Here is a 20,261-nt window from a genome sequence, read left to right on the forward strand (position 1 = left end):
TTTCATTGGTTGATCTTTGTTCCCTGATGCACCTTGTGGTGTTTCTGTTTTGTGGAGTGCAATTCTAGTGTTTAAAGATTTATTTTTTGGTACACTTGCAAATCAAAACAAACCACCACCACCACCAACAACAACAACAAAAATCAAACCCCAAACACAGACAGAAGCAACAGAAGTAGGATGACGCCTGGGCTTAGATTCACTTCTCTGGCACCTGGGCTTGGTTGTGAACTTGTCCTGGTCCTCCAGCCCCCTGTTCCTCCAGAAAGCCAGCTCATGCGGAAGACACAGGAAGGGGGTGCCTATGATCTGTCCAGAATTTCTGGGAATTGCTCACCTAGGTCATCATCCTTGAGGGCATAGCTCTGTAACCACCCCAAGAGGAAGAGGGTCTCGGGAAAGGGGTCTCCTGGAAGTGTTTGCAGGTGGGGGGTGAGAGGCTCAGGTGAAGGTGCTATATATAGTTCCTTCCTGTTTCTATCCAGTTCCAAGGAATTGGTGACATGGTCACAACACGTTCACAGGTGCTGGTGTCTGTACGTCTCATTCCAGTTCCCCAGAGAGGTGAAGGCTTCCTTGCATCTCAACACTCCTTCCCCCTCCCTTTCTTTGCTCCCAGGTCTGTAGCTTTCTGAGGTCAAAAAGCATTGCAAAGTCTCTTGTACATATGCTTTGGAAATATGTTTGAGCAATAGGCAATGTGTCCATGTAGCACAATTTTCTGGAAAACACATGGCTATATGTCCATTAATAAATAGCTTTTTCAAGGCCTCAGAATGAGAGATTTTTAGATTTATAGCTCCTCTTCCTCTGTTTGCCAGAAAATTGCTTCACATCATATCACCCTAGAATGCTCTACTGTGCAATGACAGATGTGCATAGAATGTGTGCACAGCTTTAAACTTTGTTAATATTGGCTGAGTACCAATGGATACAATCACTCAATGGCATGTGTGTATATACCTGCTTATCTAGACTGCATTCTTTAAAGAAATGAAGAGCCAGGGACAGAAGAATGCCACTTGTGTAATTTCTACAGAGCCACTAGAGAGTGTACGAAGTGGGTGAGCAGATAAAATGTCATTTCTTGAAAACTCGAGGTCACTGACTCATATCTTAGAAGTCTAAATCATATCAACTGAAGGCATCAATACAATGCCTTTTCCCACTATTTATAATAGTGCCATCTTCATATCTCAAAGGCTTACAATTTAAAGTTACATCAATGCTTTGTAATAGTCTGCACGTTCTTTACCACAGTGGTTCCCAAATGCTGGGTTTTGAACATGCCAGCCCAGAATGAAGTTTTTATTAGTCTACAGCCAAATGAGAAAAATCAGAAAATGTAAATTCCTTTGCATTATGCTAGATTTATTACATTTCCAGGATTCTCTTCTTTATATTTTGGGATTTTTTTTTTCTTATAGTCTTACTGGTCCACAAAACTATTTGGCCAGTGAGATCTAAAAGTATATCACCACTGGGTAGAAGAATCTGCTTCTCTTCCTTTGCTTTTATCTTGTTCTATAAAAAGAATAAAACAAAATAATTCTGAAAAAAATCCCTCACCCATTATTGTAACTAATTCACACGTCTCTCGCTGCTGTTGATTCAGAAGGCACTGGACACCCATATAAACCACATACGACGACTGTTCTACTCCTCCTGAAAAGATGCCCAGAGATCTACATGAAACACCAACCTGCTGGAGACCCTTGCATTGGGCTGAGTCTCTCATGGTTGGTGTCTGGGCTGGAACATTCCAATTTCTAGTCTGAGCCAGCAAGCCCTGTCCTAGACTCAACAACCTAGTGTCCAGGAGAGTGGGTGCTACTGCCTCCTGGAGAAGTCCAGGATCTATAAGTATGGGATTTTGGTCTGTAAATGCTTCAGACAATGTTCCATTCTCTCATAAGCTTAGACAATAAGAATAAACACAAGGGGGATCTCTGTTTTGGGGGACTGTGCAAACAAAAACAATCAATAAGGCATGCCACGACAAAAAACATCCTTGTGAGAGGCACGTGCCCATGGAACGTACCTTTCTGAAGTCACCCGTATCCTCTCATCATTGGACGAGTTGAATCGATCATCCTTTTCTCTGAAATATTCCTCTATGCACTGTTCTTCGAAATCGTGTACTTTCTTGAGCTCATCATCAGTTATGAACAGTTCTGTGGAAAAAAAGGGAGAGATATAAGACAGGAAGGATAAGCAATGGCATCAAATCTGTGGGCCTAATGACATTCCTCATTTAATCAAGGTTAAGAAAAGGGGCTGAGATTCTTTACGAAGTCGCAAGCTAAATCCAAACCCAGTTGGGCAACCTCTGTCACTGTCCTCCTCCCGTGCGTTAGACTCACTATGGAGCCCTGAAGTTGTCCTCAGTGTATCTGGTTCACTGCAGGGACTGGTTAGATTATACATACTGTAAGGCTGAGAAAGGAGCTAAATCAAAGAAAAAGCAGGTTACTCAAAAGTTCAATTTCTGGTTTGTGGAGTGAGGCAGACACCCACAGCTGAGGCTGGAAAGCCACATCCCCACATCTCCAGCCCCCTCTAAAGTTGGTAGCACCCACAGGACCCAGTTCGGCTCCAGAGAAAGAAGTCTGCTGCAGGGAGGGGTGGTGTGCTGGGAAGAGGTTCTGCTTTCCTGATAAACTATTCAGAGGTAGCTGCTTCTCTCTACGTTGTCTCACCTTTCCCCCTCTTCCTGCCTTGAACATGAATGTGATGACTGGGAACACAGCAGCTATTTTGCTACCACGAGGTAAGACAGTGCAATAACGAATAGCGGAACCTAAAAACAGGACTCGGGGTCTTTGACTTCAGGGAGCCATTGCTGAGCTCTGGACCCTCTTCATTTTTTATTACTTGAGAAAAATAGAACTTTATTGATTTGTGTTGTTGTTAGTCTGGTTTTCTGTTACTATCAGGGAGAGTAATTCATTAGTGATACACTGTAGAAAGAGCCTAGTGGAAATTTGAACCTTTTTCCCTCGAAGCTTTCTATTTGCCTAGACTTGTGTTTTTGGTGGAAACAGTGAATTCTGGAATTCCTGGCCCTCTTCAACTCTCTAGTTTTAATGTCTAGAACGAAGTTGGGCATTGCTTTGTCAGGGAAGTTGTTAAAAGCTTCAGACTTTGAGAAGCAGTTGAGGAAGTGGCTTTGGTTTGAGCTTTAGAGCACTAGTGATCACCGAGAGGTACCTCCTGGGCCACAATCCCAGAGGCTTTGGTTCAGTAGATTTAGTATAGGCGGTCTATTTGACACACTTTGAGAAACCACAGGAGCTTGCTTGTATGGGGCTTGATTCTCAGTGGTTCTTAACTGTGGGTGGGGTAGTGAGGGACATTTAGGGACCTGCAGGAGCTACTGGTATTCTATGTGTGGAGGCCGGATGTGCTAAATCTTCTGCAACGTGTGGGACAATCCCACACACTGAAGAATTATTCCACCCCAAAGCCAATAGAGCCTCCTTTTAGAAACACTGGGTAGAATGTGGATGGTGGAGCGTTTTCTGTTTTTCCTTTGACTAATAGAGAGCAGGGCTGGTTTCCTCATGAAGTCATACATGACTTCCTAAGACTTGGGGAATGTTTAAGACCCCCAAAAAATGATAGCTCCAGAAATGATCATGGAGAATCAAACTTAGTCACCTGCAACCCAACTCAACCCAGGTAATGATGTCTACCTTATATATAATGTAGCGTCGGGAGCACATTAATACGGTGCATATATTTTGTGGTGGGGCCTCTCTGGACGGCACGAAGTTTAGAACCTGTGAAGGTGCTAAAACAGCTCTGCCGGAGGACTGGTTTTATTCCCTAAGAAAGATGTGAGGCTACGAATGCTCCATTTCAGCCTCTCATGTCTTTTCAGCACTGTTTCCCATGGAAGCGCACCCTCCAGGGCCCTCCCGAGTGTTCAGAGCTGTCAGCAGTCTGCGGGATGCCAGAGGAACCAGGTGGGCACGGGGTCCTACATGACTGTCTACAGGAGGTAGTAGGAATTCCTACTTTGTGGTGGCCCAGGGCTGTCACCCGAAGCTTACTCAGGCCATAGTCCCTCTCATCTGGGTCGCTCTCGTGTTTTCTCCATCGGCAACACAGATGCTGGAATATCATGGTCATGTGGCTAAAGATGATCAGAGGCGGGGGCAGAACTGGCCTTTCATGGAAAGTCATGATGAGCTGATACCTCTGAAACTTCCACACTTGGTTGGATATTGATTTTACCTCAAAGAATGTATTGCTGAAATAGAGATGAGAGAGAATCAAGTGAGAAGCTCCACTCCTTTCTGAGGCACCAGAGCCTGCCCTCCCCCAGCCTCCCACTCCATCCCAAGTCCTCTGAGGAAGGACCCACTTACTTAAACACCGCGATGAGCAGGTTGACCAGCAGGATGTTCGCCACTAAAAGGTAGCAGGCCATGATGGCCGGCACAATCCAGGCTCCCGTCTTGCAGGGAGGCAACTGGATTATTTTGCCATCCTCCCGGGTCTCATTCTGTCCACAGGGAGCTAAAGGAAGCAACAGAAGCAAGAAATGAGAAACTGTGGTTCTCTGATAAAAAAAAAAGGGGGGGGGGACTGATTTGAATGAGAGAGGGTTTTTTTAGATGGAGGAAAAAGACAGCCATCTCAAAACAAACAGAAAAAAAACAAAAGAATTCTTAAAAAAGCCAAAATAGAAAAATGAAAGCTTTGTGAATATCCCAAGGGATACCAGAGGGGAGCTGGTTTGGTCTGTCTCCTGAGTTGTCACAGGACATGAAAGAGGTGTTAGGACCCCTGCTTGCTCATGCTGTCCCTTGCCCCCGACACTCACTGAAGGATACTTGCTGTCATGAGGAAGCCTGGTGAGGGCTTTCCTGGGGAGAGGCTAGGGGTCACTGCCCCAGCAAGTTACTTCCAAAATGTGCTATGGAGGTCGCAGCCTCCAGGCAGCTGTAAGAGCTATGGCAGGGGGATTATTGATTGGAATTAACACCAGGGCAGCAGTTAATTGCTGCGGGAAACAACCCAGGGGCTCCGAGCTAACGATCTGCTGTCTCAGCGTGGAAGGCATAAAACAGGGCAGCGCCTTGGGAAGTATTTGGAGGGCTTGTCGCTCAGTGCCCCTGATGGATGGCATTTCGCCGGGAGGCCAATGAGAGGTGAGCTGGGACCCTGAAGACCTTAGTTACCTGCCTTCTTCCAGTAGCACTTCCATTCCCAAAATGTGCTTTTCAAGGGCCCAGGGCACGAAACCCCACTGCACTGAATAAATGGGCAAGTGGGGAGGGGCGGGGGAAGAAATTTCTGGAGGTGGGGGTGAGGAGGGAGGTGATGTGTGGGACTGGGGAAGGGTGAGTAATGTGCTAATTAGGCCTGCTTGGAGTTTCCAGGTAAATTAGCGGAAAGGCAAATCCTTGACAGAGCTCCTTAGTGCTGCACAGAGAACGTGGCCGGGGAGTGAGATCACGCCCCGAGGTGAGCGGGGAGAGGTGAGGTCGCTCTCCCTCTCCAGCTGCCGGATGTTGGCCTTCGAAGGCGGCCTGTCTGTGCGAAGCGGGTGGGGCATGCAGTGGTCTCAGCAGTCACCACAGGCAGCTTTTGAAGATCTGCCAGGAAGGTTTGCAATGTTGGCCCAGAATCTCGGCTGGAGTATCTGGCAAGGGAGGTCCATTCCCTTCTCAAGAGCTAACGTTGCTGTGCGGTGCACTCCATTATGGTTCGCAACCCTGGCTGCACTGGGGAGCTTTTAAACACGCCAATGCCCCGTTCCACTCCCAGACAACTGAATCCGAATCTCTGAGGGTGGCCCAGGCAAGGGTAGATATTTCTTTTAAAACTTCCCAGGTGCCACTCAGGAGAGTCCACTGAGCTAGACTCAGGCTGGCAAGCGTATGCTCTCAAGTCCAAAAATGCACGTTCTTAGCCTAAGAGGGGTTTAATAATGTCAGGACACTAAGAGCTTGTTTTTTATGGCCAGAAAAGATGCTTCCTTTGGATCAGCCTGCAAGGCGATTGTGTGCTGGAGTCAGGTGAGTTCCAACAGCAGGCATCGTTGTTATTGGAGGTTGGGGCACTAAACAAGAGAGTCCTCTGGAAGGCGTTGATCATTTACTCCCTTGGAAGGAAAACCCAGTGATGGAGGACACCACGTGTTTCAGGATGAAGTCTGAACCCTGACGGTGGCTGGCCCCGTGTCATCTCTTGCCACTTCCTACCCCTCCCTCAGCATACAAACTGGACTGAGTCTCTTGAGGTTCCTAGAAATGTCATGCTCTCTCTTCCTTCCTGATTTTCAGCCATGCTTCTTTTGCTTCCAGAAGGCCCCTCTGAAACCTTGCTCCCACTCCCATGCTCCACCCGGGTACATCCTGTTCAGTTTTCAATGTTCACTCTGGAGCTTTCTGGAGCCCACCCAGCTCACTTTCTGGCCCTTTCCAGCCAAGACTGGGGTACGTATTGACAGAGACTCTCTGCCTGGCTAAGCTCTGCTCAGGCTCTTTTTTCAGCTGGGCCTGGACTCTTGTCTCTTCATTGTCAGTTTCAGCAAGAATCCTGCTACGCCAGTTTGGCTAGAATTCCCACCCTTAATAACTCATCACCATCAATATCTGGTCCATTTTCTCATCCTCCACCATTCCCCAGCCTGTGTCTTGATCACCTTTGGCCAGCCCTCGCCAAGAAGCCGGTTCGGCTGGTAGGGCCAGATCCCCCTTACCCTGGTATTTCCTCTTCCTGATTTTCCATCTACTGACCTACCCATAGATTTCCAGTTTCCCTGGCTGCATTCAGAGCGGGGCCGATCTCTCTCTCCTATCGCGAACTGCCATTGTAGTAGCTCCGCCCTCTTGAATAAAATCTTCCTTGCCATCTTCCCCAGGAAATGCTGGTCCCGGTTCTTTACCTGGGATCCTCATAAGTGAAGGACAGTAGAGACTGGGGAAAGCATAGCATGTACCAGGCTCTGCTCTGGGCACCTCACGAGGGGTGACATGCCTTACCCAAGATCACACAGCTAATGAGGGATAATGCCAGAACCATTCAAACATTCATCCAAAAAATACTAAGTTCTTGCCACGGGCCAGCACAACTGGAACTGGAGATGCGGTGATGAATGACAAAGTGAGTCCTGTCTTCTCTCTGGCCCCACAGCCTGTAAGTACTCTGATTTATCTCATGTGGCCTTTCCAAGGTAGTAATACATAATAATAGTAGTGACCACCTAGTGCATGCTTAAATATCAGGCCCTGTGCTATGAGCTTTACTTATATCACCTTATTTGAATCGTGACAACATTTTGACACAATAGATATACTTATCCTCATTTTACAGACGAAGAACGGAGGCTCAGAGAGCTTTAGGATCCCTGTCAGGATCTCAGAGACAGAAAGAACAGAGTCAGGAGGTCCATGAAAGCCTTCTTGACTACGCAGTTCCCACTATGCCTCTGAAGAAAGGGCCAACATAGGGTGGAGGGGAGTCTTTCTATTATAAACAAATGCAGACACAAGCTGATAGACATCGGAATTTTTTTTGTTTCCATCAACATGAATAATGGCCTGAGCTGTTCAGACGAGGTAACAAATGTATCGAACACTGAAATTCGGAGTGTGAAGAAAGAAATTTGATTCACATTATAGGTATCAGATGTAGGCACCCACGTTGCAAAGATTAAGATGCATGCCCTTTTGATTTCATCCTATAATATATGGGGAAAAGAAACTTTTTTTTTTTTAAAGATTTTATTTATTTATTTGACAGAGAGAGACACAGTGAGAGAGGGAACACAAGCAGGGGGAGTGGGAGAGGGAGAAGCAAGCTTCCCGTGGAGCAGGGAGCCCGATGCGGGGCTCGATCCCAGGACCTGGGATCATGACCTGAGCCGAAGGCAGACGCTTAACGACTGAGCCACCCAGGCGCCCCGAAACATTTTTTTTTAATGTACACACTACCTTTTCCCCAAAGAGTAACAGAAATTTAAAATGAAACACTAAGCAGTGTTTGATACAATCAGCGTCATCCTTAAAAATATGATGAAGAAGGATATTTCTCCAAGATTGTCCCTTCCCCTCCTGTCTGAAGAAACATCTCAAAAGCTTATTCCAGATCACAGGCAATGGAATAAAGAGCTTAGCTGAGTGTATGACTACATTTATCCTATATTTTTTTTTAAAGAAAGGATTTTCAACTAAAAATCCATCTTGAGAAGATAACAGGACAAAGAGGATTTCACCACCTCCTTTCGAAAATCCATACAGTTTGCCAGAGGATTTAGAATTCCATTAGCTCAGCTCCTATGGCTTACTCCAAGGATGAATTAGATTTAGATGGCTCTGCTCTTTTCTCACACAACGCTTTTTTTGGGCAAGATAACTAGAGATGCCTTCCTTCGTATGGCTACATCCTTCTAGAAGTTCCTGATCTAAACGTCTTAGATGGTGGTGGAGCCAGACAGGAGTTTTCTTTATGGAAGTGTGGGGCAACTTTCTGTTTCTTTCAAGAGGGCTACCATCTTGTCTCCCAGTAATGGAGAACAGGAAGAGCAGGCGTAATAGAAAACCAGGGAAGCTCCAACTTTGTAGAGTCAAAAGCACCACCTGCCTTTGACTTCTTTTGTGGGTCATTTCTTTTCCCTCCCCCTAGCCAAACTGCTAGGTAAGAAGCAAAGTAGTAGTGACGTAGCACAAAGGTAACCGTCAGGAAGGAGCGAGAGGAGGCCTCAGTTTCTCCATCTGTGAATGGAGGGACCAGGACCATGGCTATTCCCTACAGCATGGGACACACACAACTACTCAGGAAGTCCGAGACGATTTTAGAATACAGGGGCAGGGCACTAAATAACACTGAATCGGAGAGTGAGAAACTGATGACCTTTTCAAATCCGCTTTGATCTCCTTGACGCCATCACAGAGAATACGTCAGTTTGGGGATAATATTTCTGTAACACTTCCTTCGTGTTTGCTAAACTCCCTTGTTAGTGAAAATTGGGCAGGCTGAAGGCTCAAACAACTGGACAGAATTTCATAACAACGTGGCTGTCATTCTGTTTATTTTATGGTTATCTTCTGTTTCTATCAAATCATACTGATTTTTCAACTTATGGCCGTGACAATACATTTTCAAAAATAATTTAGGTTTGAAAAAGAAGCCAGTATCTCTAAAACCATCAAAGAGTAGAACGCATTTCTACAAAACAATGAATGGTTTATGTGACTAACAATTGAAAAATGCTGGACTAGATGATTTCCAAGCCCATCTAGCCCTGTTATTGTATTATTCTGTGTTTCTGTGACGAGGAGCAAAAGACCAGAATAACTCTCAGACTGGATCATCTATCCCTGGAGCTAACTGTAGGTCACTTGTTCTTTCCACTCCTGGCACAAAAGCAATCAAATAATTAGCACCCACTGCCTGACATGGAACCCAGCCACCATCGGGGAGTGGGGGGCACCAACGACAAAGGCTTTGACTCTTCAGGGTTTCTGGTCTACTTGCTGTTTGCACACATGTTCAGCCTTGAGCTACTTAAAAAGCACTATTAAACTGAATACACCTCATTTTTTCATCCGGTGAATTAGAAAGCAGAATGTCACAAGCCTAGGTAGGTCATGTGTGAGTTGTGGGTGGGGGCAGGGCATGCATTATGGGGAAAAATTCAATTCCCTCTGTTGTCTTGGTTCTGTGGTCTTGCTATTCTATACATGGTTTACCTGGAGACAAAACTGTCATTTTTTTGCTGTTATTTGAGAAGCTTCCTTGGTAATTCATTCTTTGGGATCGGTAATTAGTATCAGGAAGATTCTGGGCAAGTCTTGCTGGGGCAGGATGTAGCCTGTCACACATGTCCGTGAGTTTGTTGCCATGACACACTGGATCAACTGTATTAATAGCTCCAGTTTCTCTCCTCCCCCCATATCCAAGCTCCTTTGCCATACGATTTGGAAGTTTCTCTCACTAAGCAGGTAGAAATTATTTCTTTGCTCCTTGATTCTGGGTTTGCCCATGTGAGTGTCTTTGGCCAATGGGATATTAGCAAATGTGATCCATACAGAAGCTAGGAACAACCCTTGAGTGTTTCTGTTTCCACTCTTCTACCCCAGTCATAACCATGAGGAACATGCCCTAGCTAGCTTGCTGGAGGATGAAACACATGGGCCTCTGATTCCAGTCATTTCTGTTGTTGGAGCTCAGGCTGTTCTGGATCAGCTGACAGCCAGCTGAGTCCCTGGCACGTGACCAAGCCCAGCCAAGACCAGGAGAACTGTCCAGCCAACTCACATCCTCCTGAGCTTGATACATGCTTACAGCTTTAAGCCACCACCTTCCGGGGTGGTGTGTCCCATAGCTTTATCAATAGGTAATGTCCATATCCATGGCCAACAGATAATGTCAATATATACCTGATACACACACTCAACTTCCTTTGCACTGCTCACAGCTAGGACAGGCAGCCTGCCTTTCAAGGTGGACAAAGCCCTAAGTTCTTCACTACCACCCCCTCCCCCCCGCCCCTCCCAGTTTGAGGCCATTCCCATCATTACCCAAAGAGGAGCAAATTCACTGAATGACCAATGACTAATCAGACTCTGTCTTTAGAACTTAAACTGAGGTGCAGGAACTTTAGGGAGAGGATGCCAGGACTTCACTGAAAGATCACTAGAGTCAGGCCAAAGTTAGATCATGTCAAAGGAAAGCAAGCCATCGGAAGAGAAGGAGCGGGAGTGAGGGGAGGAAGGAAAGGGGAGAGACAGGGAGATGACTGATTGACTGAGGCTGGAGGGAAGTGGTGAGAAAAGCAGACGAGAGCGGTCATGTCTTCAGAGTCTTGCTCCCCCAAACCACTTCCAGTTTCATTTCCAGTCAGCTCACGTCATGCTTTGTTTCCTGTCTTTGAATGTCTCTGAGGTTTCCTCTTATACACTGATGGTTGGTCTTTCTCCATTTATTCTAGTTTGAGTGGGTTTTGTTTTCTCACAATTACCATTTTTCTCTCGTTGAGGACAGTCATTAACACCTTAGAGAGAATCAGCGTCTGGGGCTAGAAGTTTCATCAGAGGGGACAATGATCCAGAGCACTGGGAATTCATGGCAGTTAGGGAGGGGGCTCAGGGAAAGGTTTGGAAGGACAGAAATAAAAAGCATTTAACTTACAATTTTACTGAGGGCTCACCTCACTCCTTTTGATATTTGCCTAAAAAACTAGGATTAGATGAGCTTTTTTCTTCTTCAGACCAAAACAAAAACAAAACAAAAGCCTGAGAAAAAGTCAAATAAATGATTTACTCTCCCAGATCTATGTGCCACCATCCATCCCCACTGTCATTCTTGACTGGGAGTTTCCTGTCCCAGCTCCTCATGTGGCAACAATATCCCCTCCCCTTCCATCACAGATGTGGGGAGCTTGAATCCATTCTCACTGCCTTAACCGGGGAAGGTTTCCCCAGTGGGTCCACCCCACCGTAGCCATCATGCCACAGGAATATGCTTCTTGTTTTTGTTTGAAAAGGGATTGCGTGATTTTTCAGAAACCCACACATCTATTCCATAAGGTGTCTGAAGAGGGAAGAGCCAGGCTCTTCTTCAAGAGGGAGTGTCTTACCTCACTGATATGAGGAATTCTTAATCTCAGGAAACAAACTGAGGGTTGCTGGAGTGGGGGGTGGGGTGGGAGGGATGGGGTGACTGGGTGATGGACACTGGGGAGGGTATGTGTTCTGGTAAGCGCTGTGAATTGTGCAAGACTGTTGAATCACAAATCTGTACCTCTGAAACAAATAATGCAATATATGTTAAGAAAGAAAAAAAGAAGAAGAAGAATGTAGCAGGAGGGGAAGAATGAAGGGGGGGAAATCGGAGGGGGAGAAGAACCATGAGAGACGATGGACTCTGAAAAACAAACTGAGGGTTCTAGAGGGGAGGGGGTTGGGAGGATGGGTTAGCCTGGTGATGGGTATTGAGGAGGGCACGTTCTGCATGGAGCACTGGGTGTTATGCACAAACAATGAATCATGGAACACTATATCTAAAACTAATGATGTAATGTATGGGGATTAACATAACAATAAAAAATTAAAGAAAAAAAAAAGAGGGAGTGTCTTATCAAAATAACCAGCAATCTTCCTGCAGGGCTTTCTGTGCCGAGAAGAATCAGTCCAGAGAGCCGGACTGTTCATGTCTCTGTGTGGATGTACATCACGGACACGAAGCTAGGCCGGCTCCACAAAAATGATCCATGGCTCCCGCTGATTCCCATGGGATCGTGCCCCGGAGTTACATGACTTCAAGGGAAACAATCAATGTGGCCCCTAATACTCAGTAAAGCATTTACAAGCAGACACGAGTTCCTGCTGACATTCTTTACGAATTCCCTGGTAAGCAACAACGCAAGAGACGCATTTATACTCACAGATCATGCGCCTGGCTCTGTGTGCTGGCACATTTCCCTCGTGTGGCCCGCGGTCCCTTCCTGCCCGGGCTCTGTTCACCCACCCCCTCTCCTGTTACCTTAAGGCCAGGCTGCCCCCTTGTCTCTGTTTACTGTTAAAACGTGAGCTTTTCACACTGCTACGGGTGCTCCTCAAACAGCAGAGAATCCAGATCATAGTTGGTGCACGTTCTGCTTAAACTTAAACTCCCGGGGGCGGGCTCACCGGTTCCCATCGCTTGCTTCCACGTTGTGAGTACTAGCCCAGCTGTGTACTGCATCTAACAGCATTGTGATTCTAGTACACAGTTGGGGGCAGCACACCTACATATAGTAGATTAACAACCTTTTTCTCTCCCAGGGCAACACTGACGCACGCCAGTTACAATCAACACTTTCACCTTAAACGAGAGATCTGTTAAAAATAAGAAACTTGGGTGCGGGTCAAGTGGAGACGCAAGGTGGGGGGACAGAGAAGTGCAGGATGGGAAAAGCATTCTGCTGTTAATCATGGTTTGAATATTGTAAATAAGCACATTGGCGTACATTTCCCATTCGGGGATCTACCTGTAACGGATCCATCTTACTAAGTCATGTGCTGTAGTCCCTGGACACAAGGCGCTGGCCGTGGGTGGGCTCAGTCTGAGTCCTAGATTGGGTATTTTGCCATCTGTGTACTACTGAGTAGGTCAATTCCTGTATCTGAGCCTCAGTGTCCTCACGTCTAAGCCTGACGTCATTTAATAGTAGAAATAATATTAATAATGATGATGCACGTCCAGCTTCCCTCATCATTCATTCAAGCACTTACAGAGTCTCTGGCCTGTTCTGAGGGCTTGGGGTACACCAGTGATGGCACACCAGAGACCCCTGCCCTTCCACAGCCAGCGCCTGGAAAGGGGGCGTGGGGGGGCAGTGGGGGGGCAGAAAATAAACAATAGCATAATAAATGAGTAAACGAAGTGGTGTGTAGGTGATAAGCAATGTGGAAGAACAAAGGGCAAGGCAAGGGCAGGGCAAGAAGGATCAGGAGGGCGTGTGGGTGGCTGGGAGCCATACTGAGAAGGAGATGTGGGAGCAGATGAGGGGGTTGGCCAAGAGGCTTTCTGGCCACAGGGTGCTTGAGGCAGCAGGCACAGCCCGTGCAAAGGCCCTGGGGTCGTCGCGTGCCTACTGCATTCTGTGAGCCACATGCGCGTTCTTGTGTGTGAAGTAGTGCAGGGGACTGGAGCTGAAGAAGAAGGAAGAGCACTGAGGGGTGGAGGGAGGGCATTATGTGGGGCATTGGGCAGGACCTCCCAGGATCCAGTCAGAGAGTGATAAGGTGCTATTACTTACTGTCATCCTTCTTGGCTCTAAAGAACCAGTAATTCCCCTTCACCCAGTTTAGCTCCTGCCTGATGGTTTCTTGTCCTACTAAATAAGCCCTCTCTTCATGGCTTCTGTTTTTTTCTCAACAGCTCCCCAATGCCCTTAAATGAAATCCGGACCAAACCCCTGTCCCCAGGTGGGAGGGCTGAAGCCGGCTGAATTTTGGTCCTGCGCACTCTGCAACAGGGACTCTCGGACTCCCCTCTGCAACCCCCTGCCAGAGAGCAACGGGGTGCTCATCAAAACCTGTGCCCACAATCCCACCCACGTGAAGAGCTGTCCTGCCTTTACTGACCAAACAGCCGCCTGCTTAGGGAGAGCTGATTTCTAATCCGACTTGAGCGAAATCACCTTTTCTAGACAGAAGAAACGTTCACGTTGTGAGCCTGGGGGAGGGAACAGGGTTCCCACCGATGGCTTCGGAACACAAACCTGCCTTTTCTGGTTGCAGCGAAACCCCTTAGCCGCAGCTGCTTAGTGCCAATGGCTGTACCCCCCAACAAGCTCAGGGACAGGCGGACCCCCTCGATTCCTCAAGTGTCTTAACCTTTCCCGGCGCAGGACTCCCAACCAAAAGCTGTGGCCAGCGGTTAGTCTGAAAAATGCGTGGACAGTTGTACTCAGCGGTGTGCGCAGCTCTCGCACGGTTTATGAAGAGAAAGGGTGGATTTAAGTTCACAGTTCCCAAAGACAGGAAGGTTGTGATTGCTTCTGTAAGTGAAAGAGAGGGTTTTGTAACGACTGTATTTTCCTCTCAGACCTGGGTACTCCCCACCCCACCCACGGATGGGGCTGTTTTCGCAAATGAACTGCTGAGTTGACCATGTTGCTTAGCGTGCTGGAGGATAAGATGACTTCACTTTGTCACTGCACAAAGCACAAACCACCACTGATGTGACAGCTAACCTGTATTTGTGTTTTTTTTTTTTTTGTTTTTTTTTAAAGATTTTTATTTATTTGACAGAGAGAGACGCAGCGAGAGAGGGAACACAAGCAAGTGGAGTGGGAGAGGAAGAAGCAGGCTTCCTGCGGAGCAGGGAGCCCGATGCGGGACTCGATCCCAGGACCCTGGGATCATGACCTGAGCCGAAGGCAGCCGCCCAACCGACTGAGCCACCCAGGCGCCCTGTATTTGTGTTTTTTTTAAAAAAAACACAGCCACCCCATTTTTTAACAAGTTTATGCTTCTCGCAGCTCCACTCCAAATAACCCTGGGTGGTGGCATTTCCCGTAGCCAGATCTTCGGGAGAATCTGAACGTTAAATTACAAGCGGAGTTGGGCTTCCCCACTCTATCCCTTGCCTAACGATGAAGCAAAGGGTGTTCTCTGGGCTTTCTGGTGGACGAGCTTGTGGGCTACAAACGTGGGGAGTTTATAACTGAATGTTCTTTCTTTCCCCATATATTGTACACCACTGAGTCAAAGGAGAATGATGAACATGCAGGCTCTGTGCTGCACGCTTGGTGATCACACATACACACGTGTGTGTGAGCGCAGCCACACCCGGGAACAGAGGAGTGAGGGGAGCTAAAAGAGAGTTGTGGGGTCAAGTTCAGCTTGACTGCTAAGTTAGCTAGCAAGATACAGAGGAGCCGATCCCCTGTGTGCATTAATGTCTGACCTGGCTACAATCAAAACCCAGTGAGAGATGCAGTGCTACTTAAGGCAAGAGAAAACCAATGTCCGATGGAATGAGAGCGATCATTGTTCCAGGGGGCCACAAGAGGATACGCCAACGTGCACAGACATAAGGCGGATGTTCATCTATGGCCTTTCAAAGAACAGGGTTGATATGGGTCTGATGAAACAAGTTTCAAACTCAGGTACAGCAAGGATTTAGAATTATATAGCAAACAAACTGTAGTTACAACCATCTCGGAGATTCTATGTCAGATTCTATGCCAAATGCTTTCACATATATTAGCTCATTTAATCATCGTAATAACAAATACGTTTATAAAAAAGATATTAAGGTTACAGAGGCTGAATGTTAAGACAACATGGTGAAAATCCTCCAAGAAACACTTGAGGATTTCTCATCTGTTCATTTACTTTTTAAAATTCCATTTGACAATTAATAAAACACTTGCTATATCCCAGGAATTATTCTGCATGCTTTATAGATTTCAGCTCCTAAAAAAATATGAGAAAAAAAAATATAAGGTAGTGTCTTAGTGAGGTCAAACTGTCCTAACAAAATGCCACGGACTGGGGGGGCTTACACAACAGATATTAACTTCTCCCAACTCTGGAGGCTGGGAAGCCTAAGACCGAGGTGCCAGGTGAATCAGTTCTCCAGTGAGAGCCCTCTCTCTGGTTTGCAGATGGCCATTTTCTCATCGTGTCCTCAAATGGTAGAGAGGAAGCAAGCCTTCCCCTATCTCTTATTAAATGGGCACTAATCTCATCATGAGGGTCCCTCTCATCTCTAAACCTAATTACCTTCTGAGGGTCTGCTCACAGTCATGCTGGGGGTTAGGGATTCAACACATACATTTTGGGAGAAATAATTAAGTCCATAACAGGTAGGTACTATTATGTCCATTTTACAGATAAGTAAACTGAGACACAAATAGGAAGTCACTTGCTCAATGGCACATGGCTAGTAAGAGGCCTCAAGAGCCTGTATTCAAACCTAAGACATTCTATCATCTTAGCTACCATACTGTTTCATTTCTCTATGTTAAAGTTGAATGTCCAGACATCTTCATATAGACTTTCCTTGTGTTTCATTCTTTTGTCTGGGTCAGGGGCCCCAAAGGGTGATGTCCATAGGGAATACTCTGTATAAAGACTTCTGAGAGTAAGTTTGAGCATAAGTAATTTTTGGCCAACATGCTTACTTTAGAACCACATCTCTGTGGATAATACATTCAATGTAAATGGAAAATATAGATTGATCACCACAAATATAGTGCAAGAAATTACAAAGCCCAGTTTTCATTTTATTGACTGTCCACTGTTGCTTTTGGAAATGAGTAAACTGATATTTTTTTGCAAGAGGCATGAACAATTAGTTCCTGGCCAGGATGTGCCATTCATAGAGTGTTGGACAAGCTGCTTCATCTTGTAGGCTTGAAGACTCGATTTCAGTCCTCTTCAGGTCTCCCTTATCCAAGTCACCTGTGTAAACAGGCTGTTTTTAACCCCTGGACACAGAGATCTCCCCACTTCACTAGGAGGTGCAGATGGGCCCAAGCATAAGCACTGGGCTTAGGCATAGCTGTTCGCACCCACTGTGACTGACGGCTTCATTTAGCATCATGGTGTTGGGTTTGCAGTAGGATCTCTGTTGGGAAGAGGCCGAGGAAGGGCCTCAAATAATGTATGATCAATGAACAAAGCCAAATCTTGTTTTGCTGTGTGTCATGAACAATTAGCCTATTCCTTCACGTTACTAGGTGAGCGAAGGAACTGGTTATATCCATGGTTGCCATGGATATGCACTGCTCCAACTGATCCCACATCACAATATGATGTGGAGTTGAGGAATATCAAGCAAAGGGATCCGGCTTTACCAACCGGTGGAAGTGTGGGAGCATCTGAGATCAATTGAGATGTTCACAGTCATGTTTTGTGCTTCAGGATCGGAGAGAATTGCCATCATTATGACAGGTATACAGGGCCCAGTGGGCAGAGCGGTGCCAATAATATATTCATTGTGGTGCTCTTTTCATTTAATTAATTAAGTTTTCATATGAATGAATGGATTTTTTGGGTACCTGTGCCTTGTTCAGGTCTGTCTCTAGTCTAAGTTGTATTTCCACACAACTGACCCAGAATATTGATCCATGAACAATGGTACTTAATTTGTTCTATTTTGAGATTTGAAGAGGTAAAACCAAGGAGGTTTCCATCTTTGTGTAAATTTGGCAGTCTGAATTACTTAGTGCTCAAGACTGGAGTTACTTTAGAGTCTGGAACCCTTCATTTGTGTAGAATCTTCTTGCTAGGCAATCCACAGCTAGCTTAATTTAACATATGGTATACGTGTAAAAATAATGGAATTACATTTCTTAAAATTATGTAGTACAGATTTTTGTTGTTGTTGTTTTTGTTGCTAATTTGGATTCAGTTGGCAGTTCACATTAGTAAAGGTTTAGGTCATACTATGCAATGACATTGTAAAAAGTTAATTTGCCAGACAGGCAACATTTGGCTATTTTCTTTCTTCTCCGCCTAAGAGAATCCTGGTGTAAATTAAGTTGATTAAGTATTGGGCCATTCTGACATGACCACCTCACTGTTGGATATAGTAGATCCAAGCACCAAATGTCCATGGGATGTCCAGCAAGTCATTTAAGAGTAGAGAGAAGCCAGCCAATTGCAAATAAAGTACTGGATTCCAAATAGCTCCAGCACAGCAATGCTGCTTCCAGTCTCTCAATATTCTCCTCTTTTGCTCCATTGTCTTTTATTCTCTTTTATTTCCATGCTGATTTTTTGAAGAGATTCTGAGGTCAATTTTCTGTTCCCCCAGAATAACAATGCCATTCGTTTTGACCTGGCCAGAAGATCCAATGTCCCCCTCCTGCACATCCTAGCAAATGCAAAGCCCTTGACATCTGCCTTGAGGTTTGACAGGGAAAGCCTCTTCTCTCCAGATTCTCAAACTGTTGTGAAAGCTGATCTCCGTCAATGCTGCCATACTGCATCTAGAAACACTCGAGAGGCAGAGGGCCCTGGACCCATGCTCTGGACCCAGCAGCCTGGGTTCAAATCCCAGCTCTGCCATTTGTTAGCTGGGCAACCAATAGCAGGCCACTGAGGCTCTCTGGGCCTCACTTTCCTCTACTATAAGTTGGGTGATAATCACACCTACCTCAAGAGCGTTGCTGCAAAGGGACATGAGTTGTTGATCCACGGAGAGCTTTAGATAGTGCCCAATACATAGTGAGCACTCAGTAAATGTCAGCCATTTCTGTAAGAGGCCCTCTGGCTGAGAGGCCCCCAGCCCAGGCTCCTGAGCCAGCTGCCAGGTCTCAAAGTCCAGCTCCAACTCTCGAGTAGCTGTGCACCTGAGGCAAGTTACTTATTAGGTCAAGCCATGTGACCGGTTTCTACAGAAATGGCAATGTCACAGGGTTCAATCTAGTATGTGCAAGATATTCTTTGTGCCTCAGTTCACTTGTCCATTAAAACCAGGGGCCATAACCCCACCTCCTAGGGTTATTATGGGGAGTAAAGGAGGGTGCATTCACAAACATGTGGGACAGTGCTTGATATACAGAGAGCCTCCTTAAGTATGTGCTCTTATTATTTGTGTTACCCTCACATCTCATTACCGCTTGACACAAACTGTCCCCAAGAAGAGCCTGCTTAGTAATCATTCTTTTTGCTTCTGTCACTCCACCTTTCTGGCTCTTGTGCAATGCCCGTCTTGTCCTTCAAGGCTTGGTCTCAGTCCGTCCAACTGCCCTGCCCCCACCCCCCCCATTCCCTCCATTGCTACCACGCCTTCCAGCATTTGTATCTTACCAAGGACGTGATGGTTTCCCATTAGCCACCTGTGTTTCCTGTGCTATCTTTGTCTTCTTCACATATTGACCCTGGGGTGTGAGGGTCTTGGGAGGACATGACATTTCTTCTACGTTGTGTCTTTCCAAGGGGTGATTATTTTCTATCTTTAGAAAAAATCCTTCCATTCTATCCAAGTGTGGGACCTCCTAGAATCGTCCTATATGTGTGTTTTTTTAAACAGACTTAAAAAATAATTTAAATAACTTTAGACTTACAGAAAAGTTGCAAAGCTAGTACGGAGAATTCCCAAATGCCCTTTACCCAGTGTCCTCTAATGTTAAAATCGTCTGCAACCATTTTACATTTGCCAAAACGAAGACATCTACATGGGTCCACTTCTATTAACCAAACTTCAGACTTGATCCAACATTTTACTTGTTTTCCACTAAAGTCCTTTCTCTCTCACAGAATCTTATTCAGGACCCTATGTTGCATTTGGTCATTCTGTCCCCTTAGTCTCCTCTGGTTTGTGACAGTTCTTAGTCTTCCTTGTTTTTCATGACTTGACAGTCTTGAGGAATCCCAGTCCAGCATTTTGCAGAGTGTCACTTGATTTGAGTTTATCTGTTTTTTTTCCCCCTAATGATTAGATTGGGGTTATGGACTTTTGGGAGGAACACCAGAAACGTCAAATGTCCTTCTCATATTATTTTGGGAGTATATGATACCAACATGACTTCTCATTGGTGACGTCAACCTTGATACCTCTGTGGGTCTACAATTTTTACATAGAATTCTGCATGTTAAAGTTACTGAGAGACCAACCAAACACTCATAGTAAGTAGCTACATTGCCAAAATCATAGCATGTTGAAGCACTGAACAGGCTTGTTTGGTTGTTCTCAACCTTATCAGACCCAACACCTTTTTTTAAATAATAAATATTTTCAAATGCCTTGTTTACTATTCTGAGAAAAAAAATTTATAGATGTATAATTTATCTGTACTC

At 45.7% G+C, this 20,261-nt stretch overlaps 1 protein-coding gene across 8 annotated transcripts in view; it reads right to left on the reverse strand.

The window, feature by feature from the left end:
• Nucleotides 1-20,261, reverse strand: part of TRPM3 (transient receptor potential cation channel subfamily M member 3) — a 919,507-nt gene that overhangs the window by 15,405 nt on the left and 883,841 nt on the right. For all 8 annotated transcript variants that reach the window (XM_032427586.1, XM_032427585.1, XM_032427583.1 and 5 more), the window contains 3 exons: nt 4,374-4,524; nt 4,056-4,255; nt 2,042-2,174 (listed from right to left, as the gene is read on the reverse strand). In XM_032427586.1, the coding sequence (XP_032283477.1) occupies nt 2,042-2,174; nt 4,056-4,255; nt 4,374-4,524 (484 nt within the window). The remainder of the gene's footprint in view (nt 1-2,041; nt 2,175-4,055; nt 4,256-4,373; nt 4,525-20,261) is intronic.

The sequence above is a fragment of the Phoca vitulina genome, unplaced genomic scaffold (genome assembly GCF_004348235.1).
Source record: "Phoca vitulina isolate PV1807 unplaced genomic scaffold, GSC_HSeal_1.0 scaffold37, whole genome shotgun sequence".
NCBI lineage: Eukaryota > Metazoa > Chordata > Mammalia > Carnivora > Phocidae > Phoca > Phoca vitulina.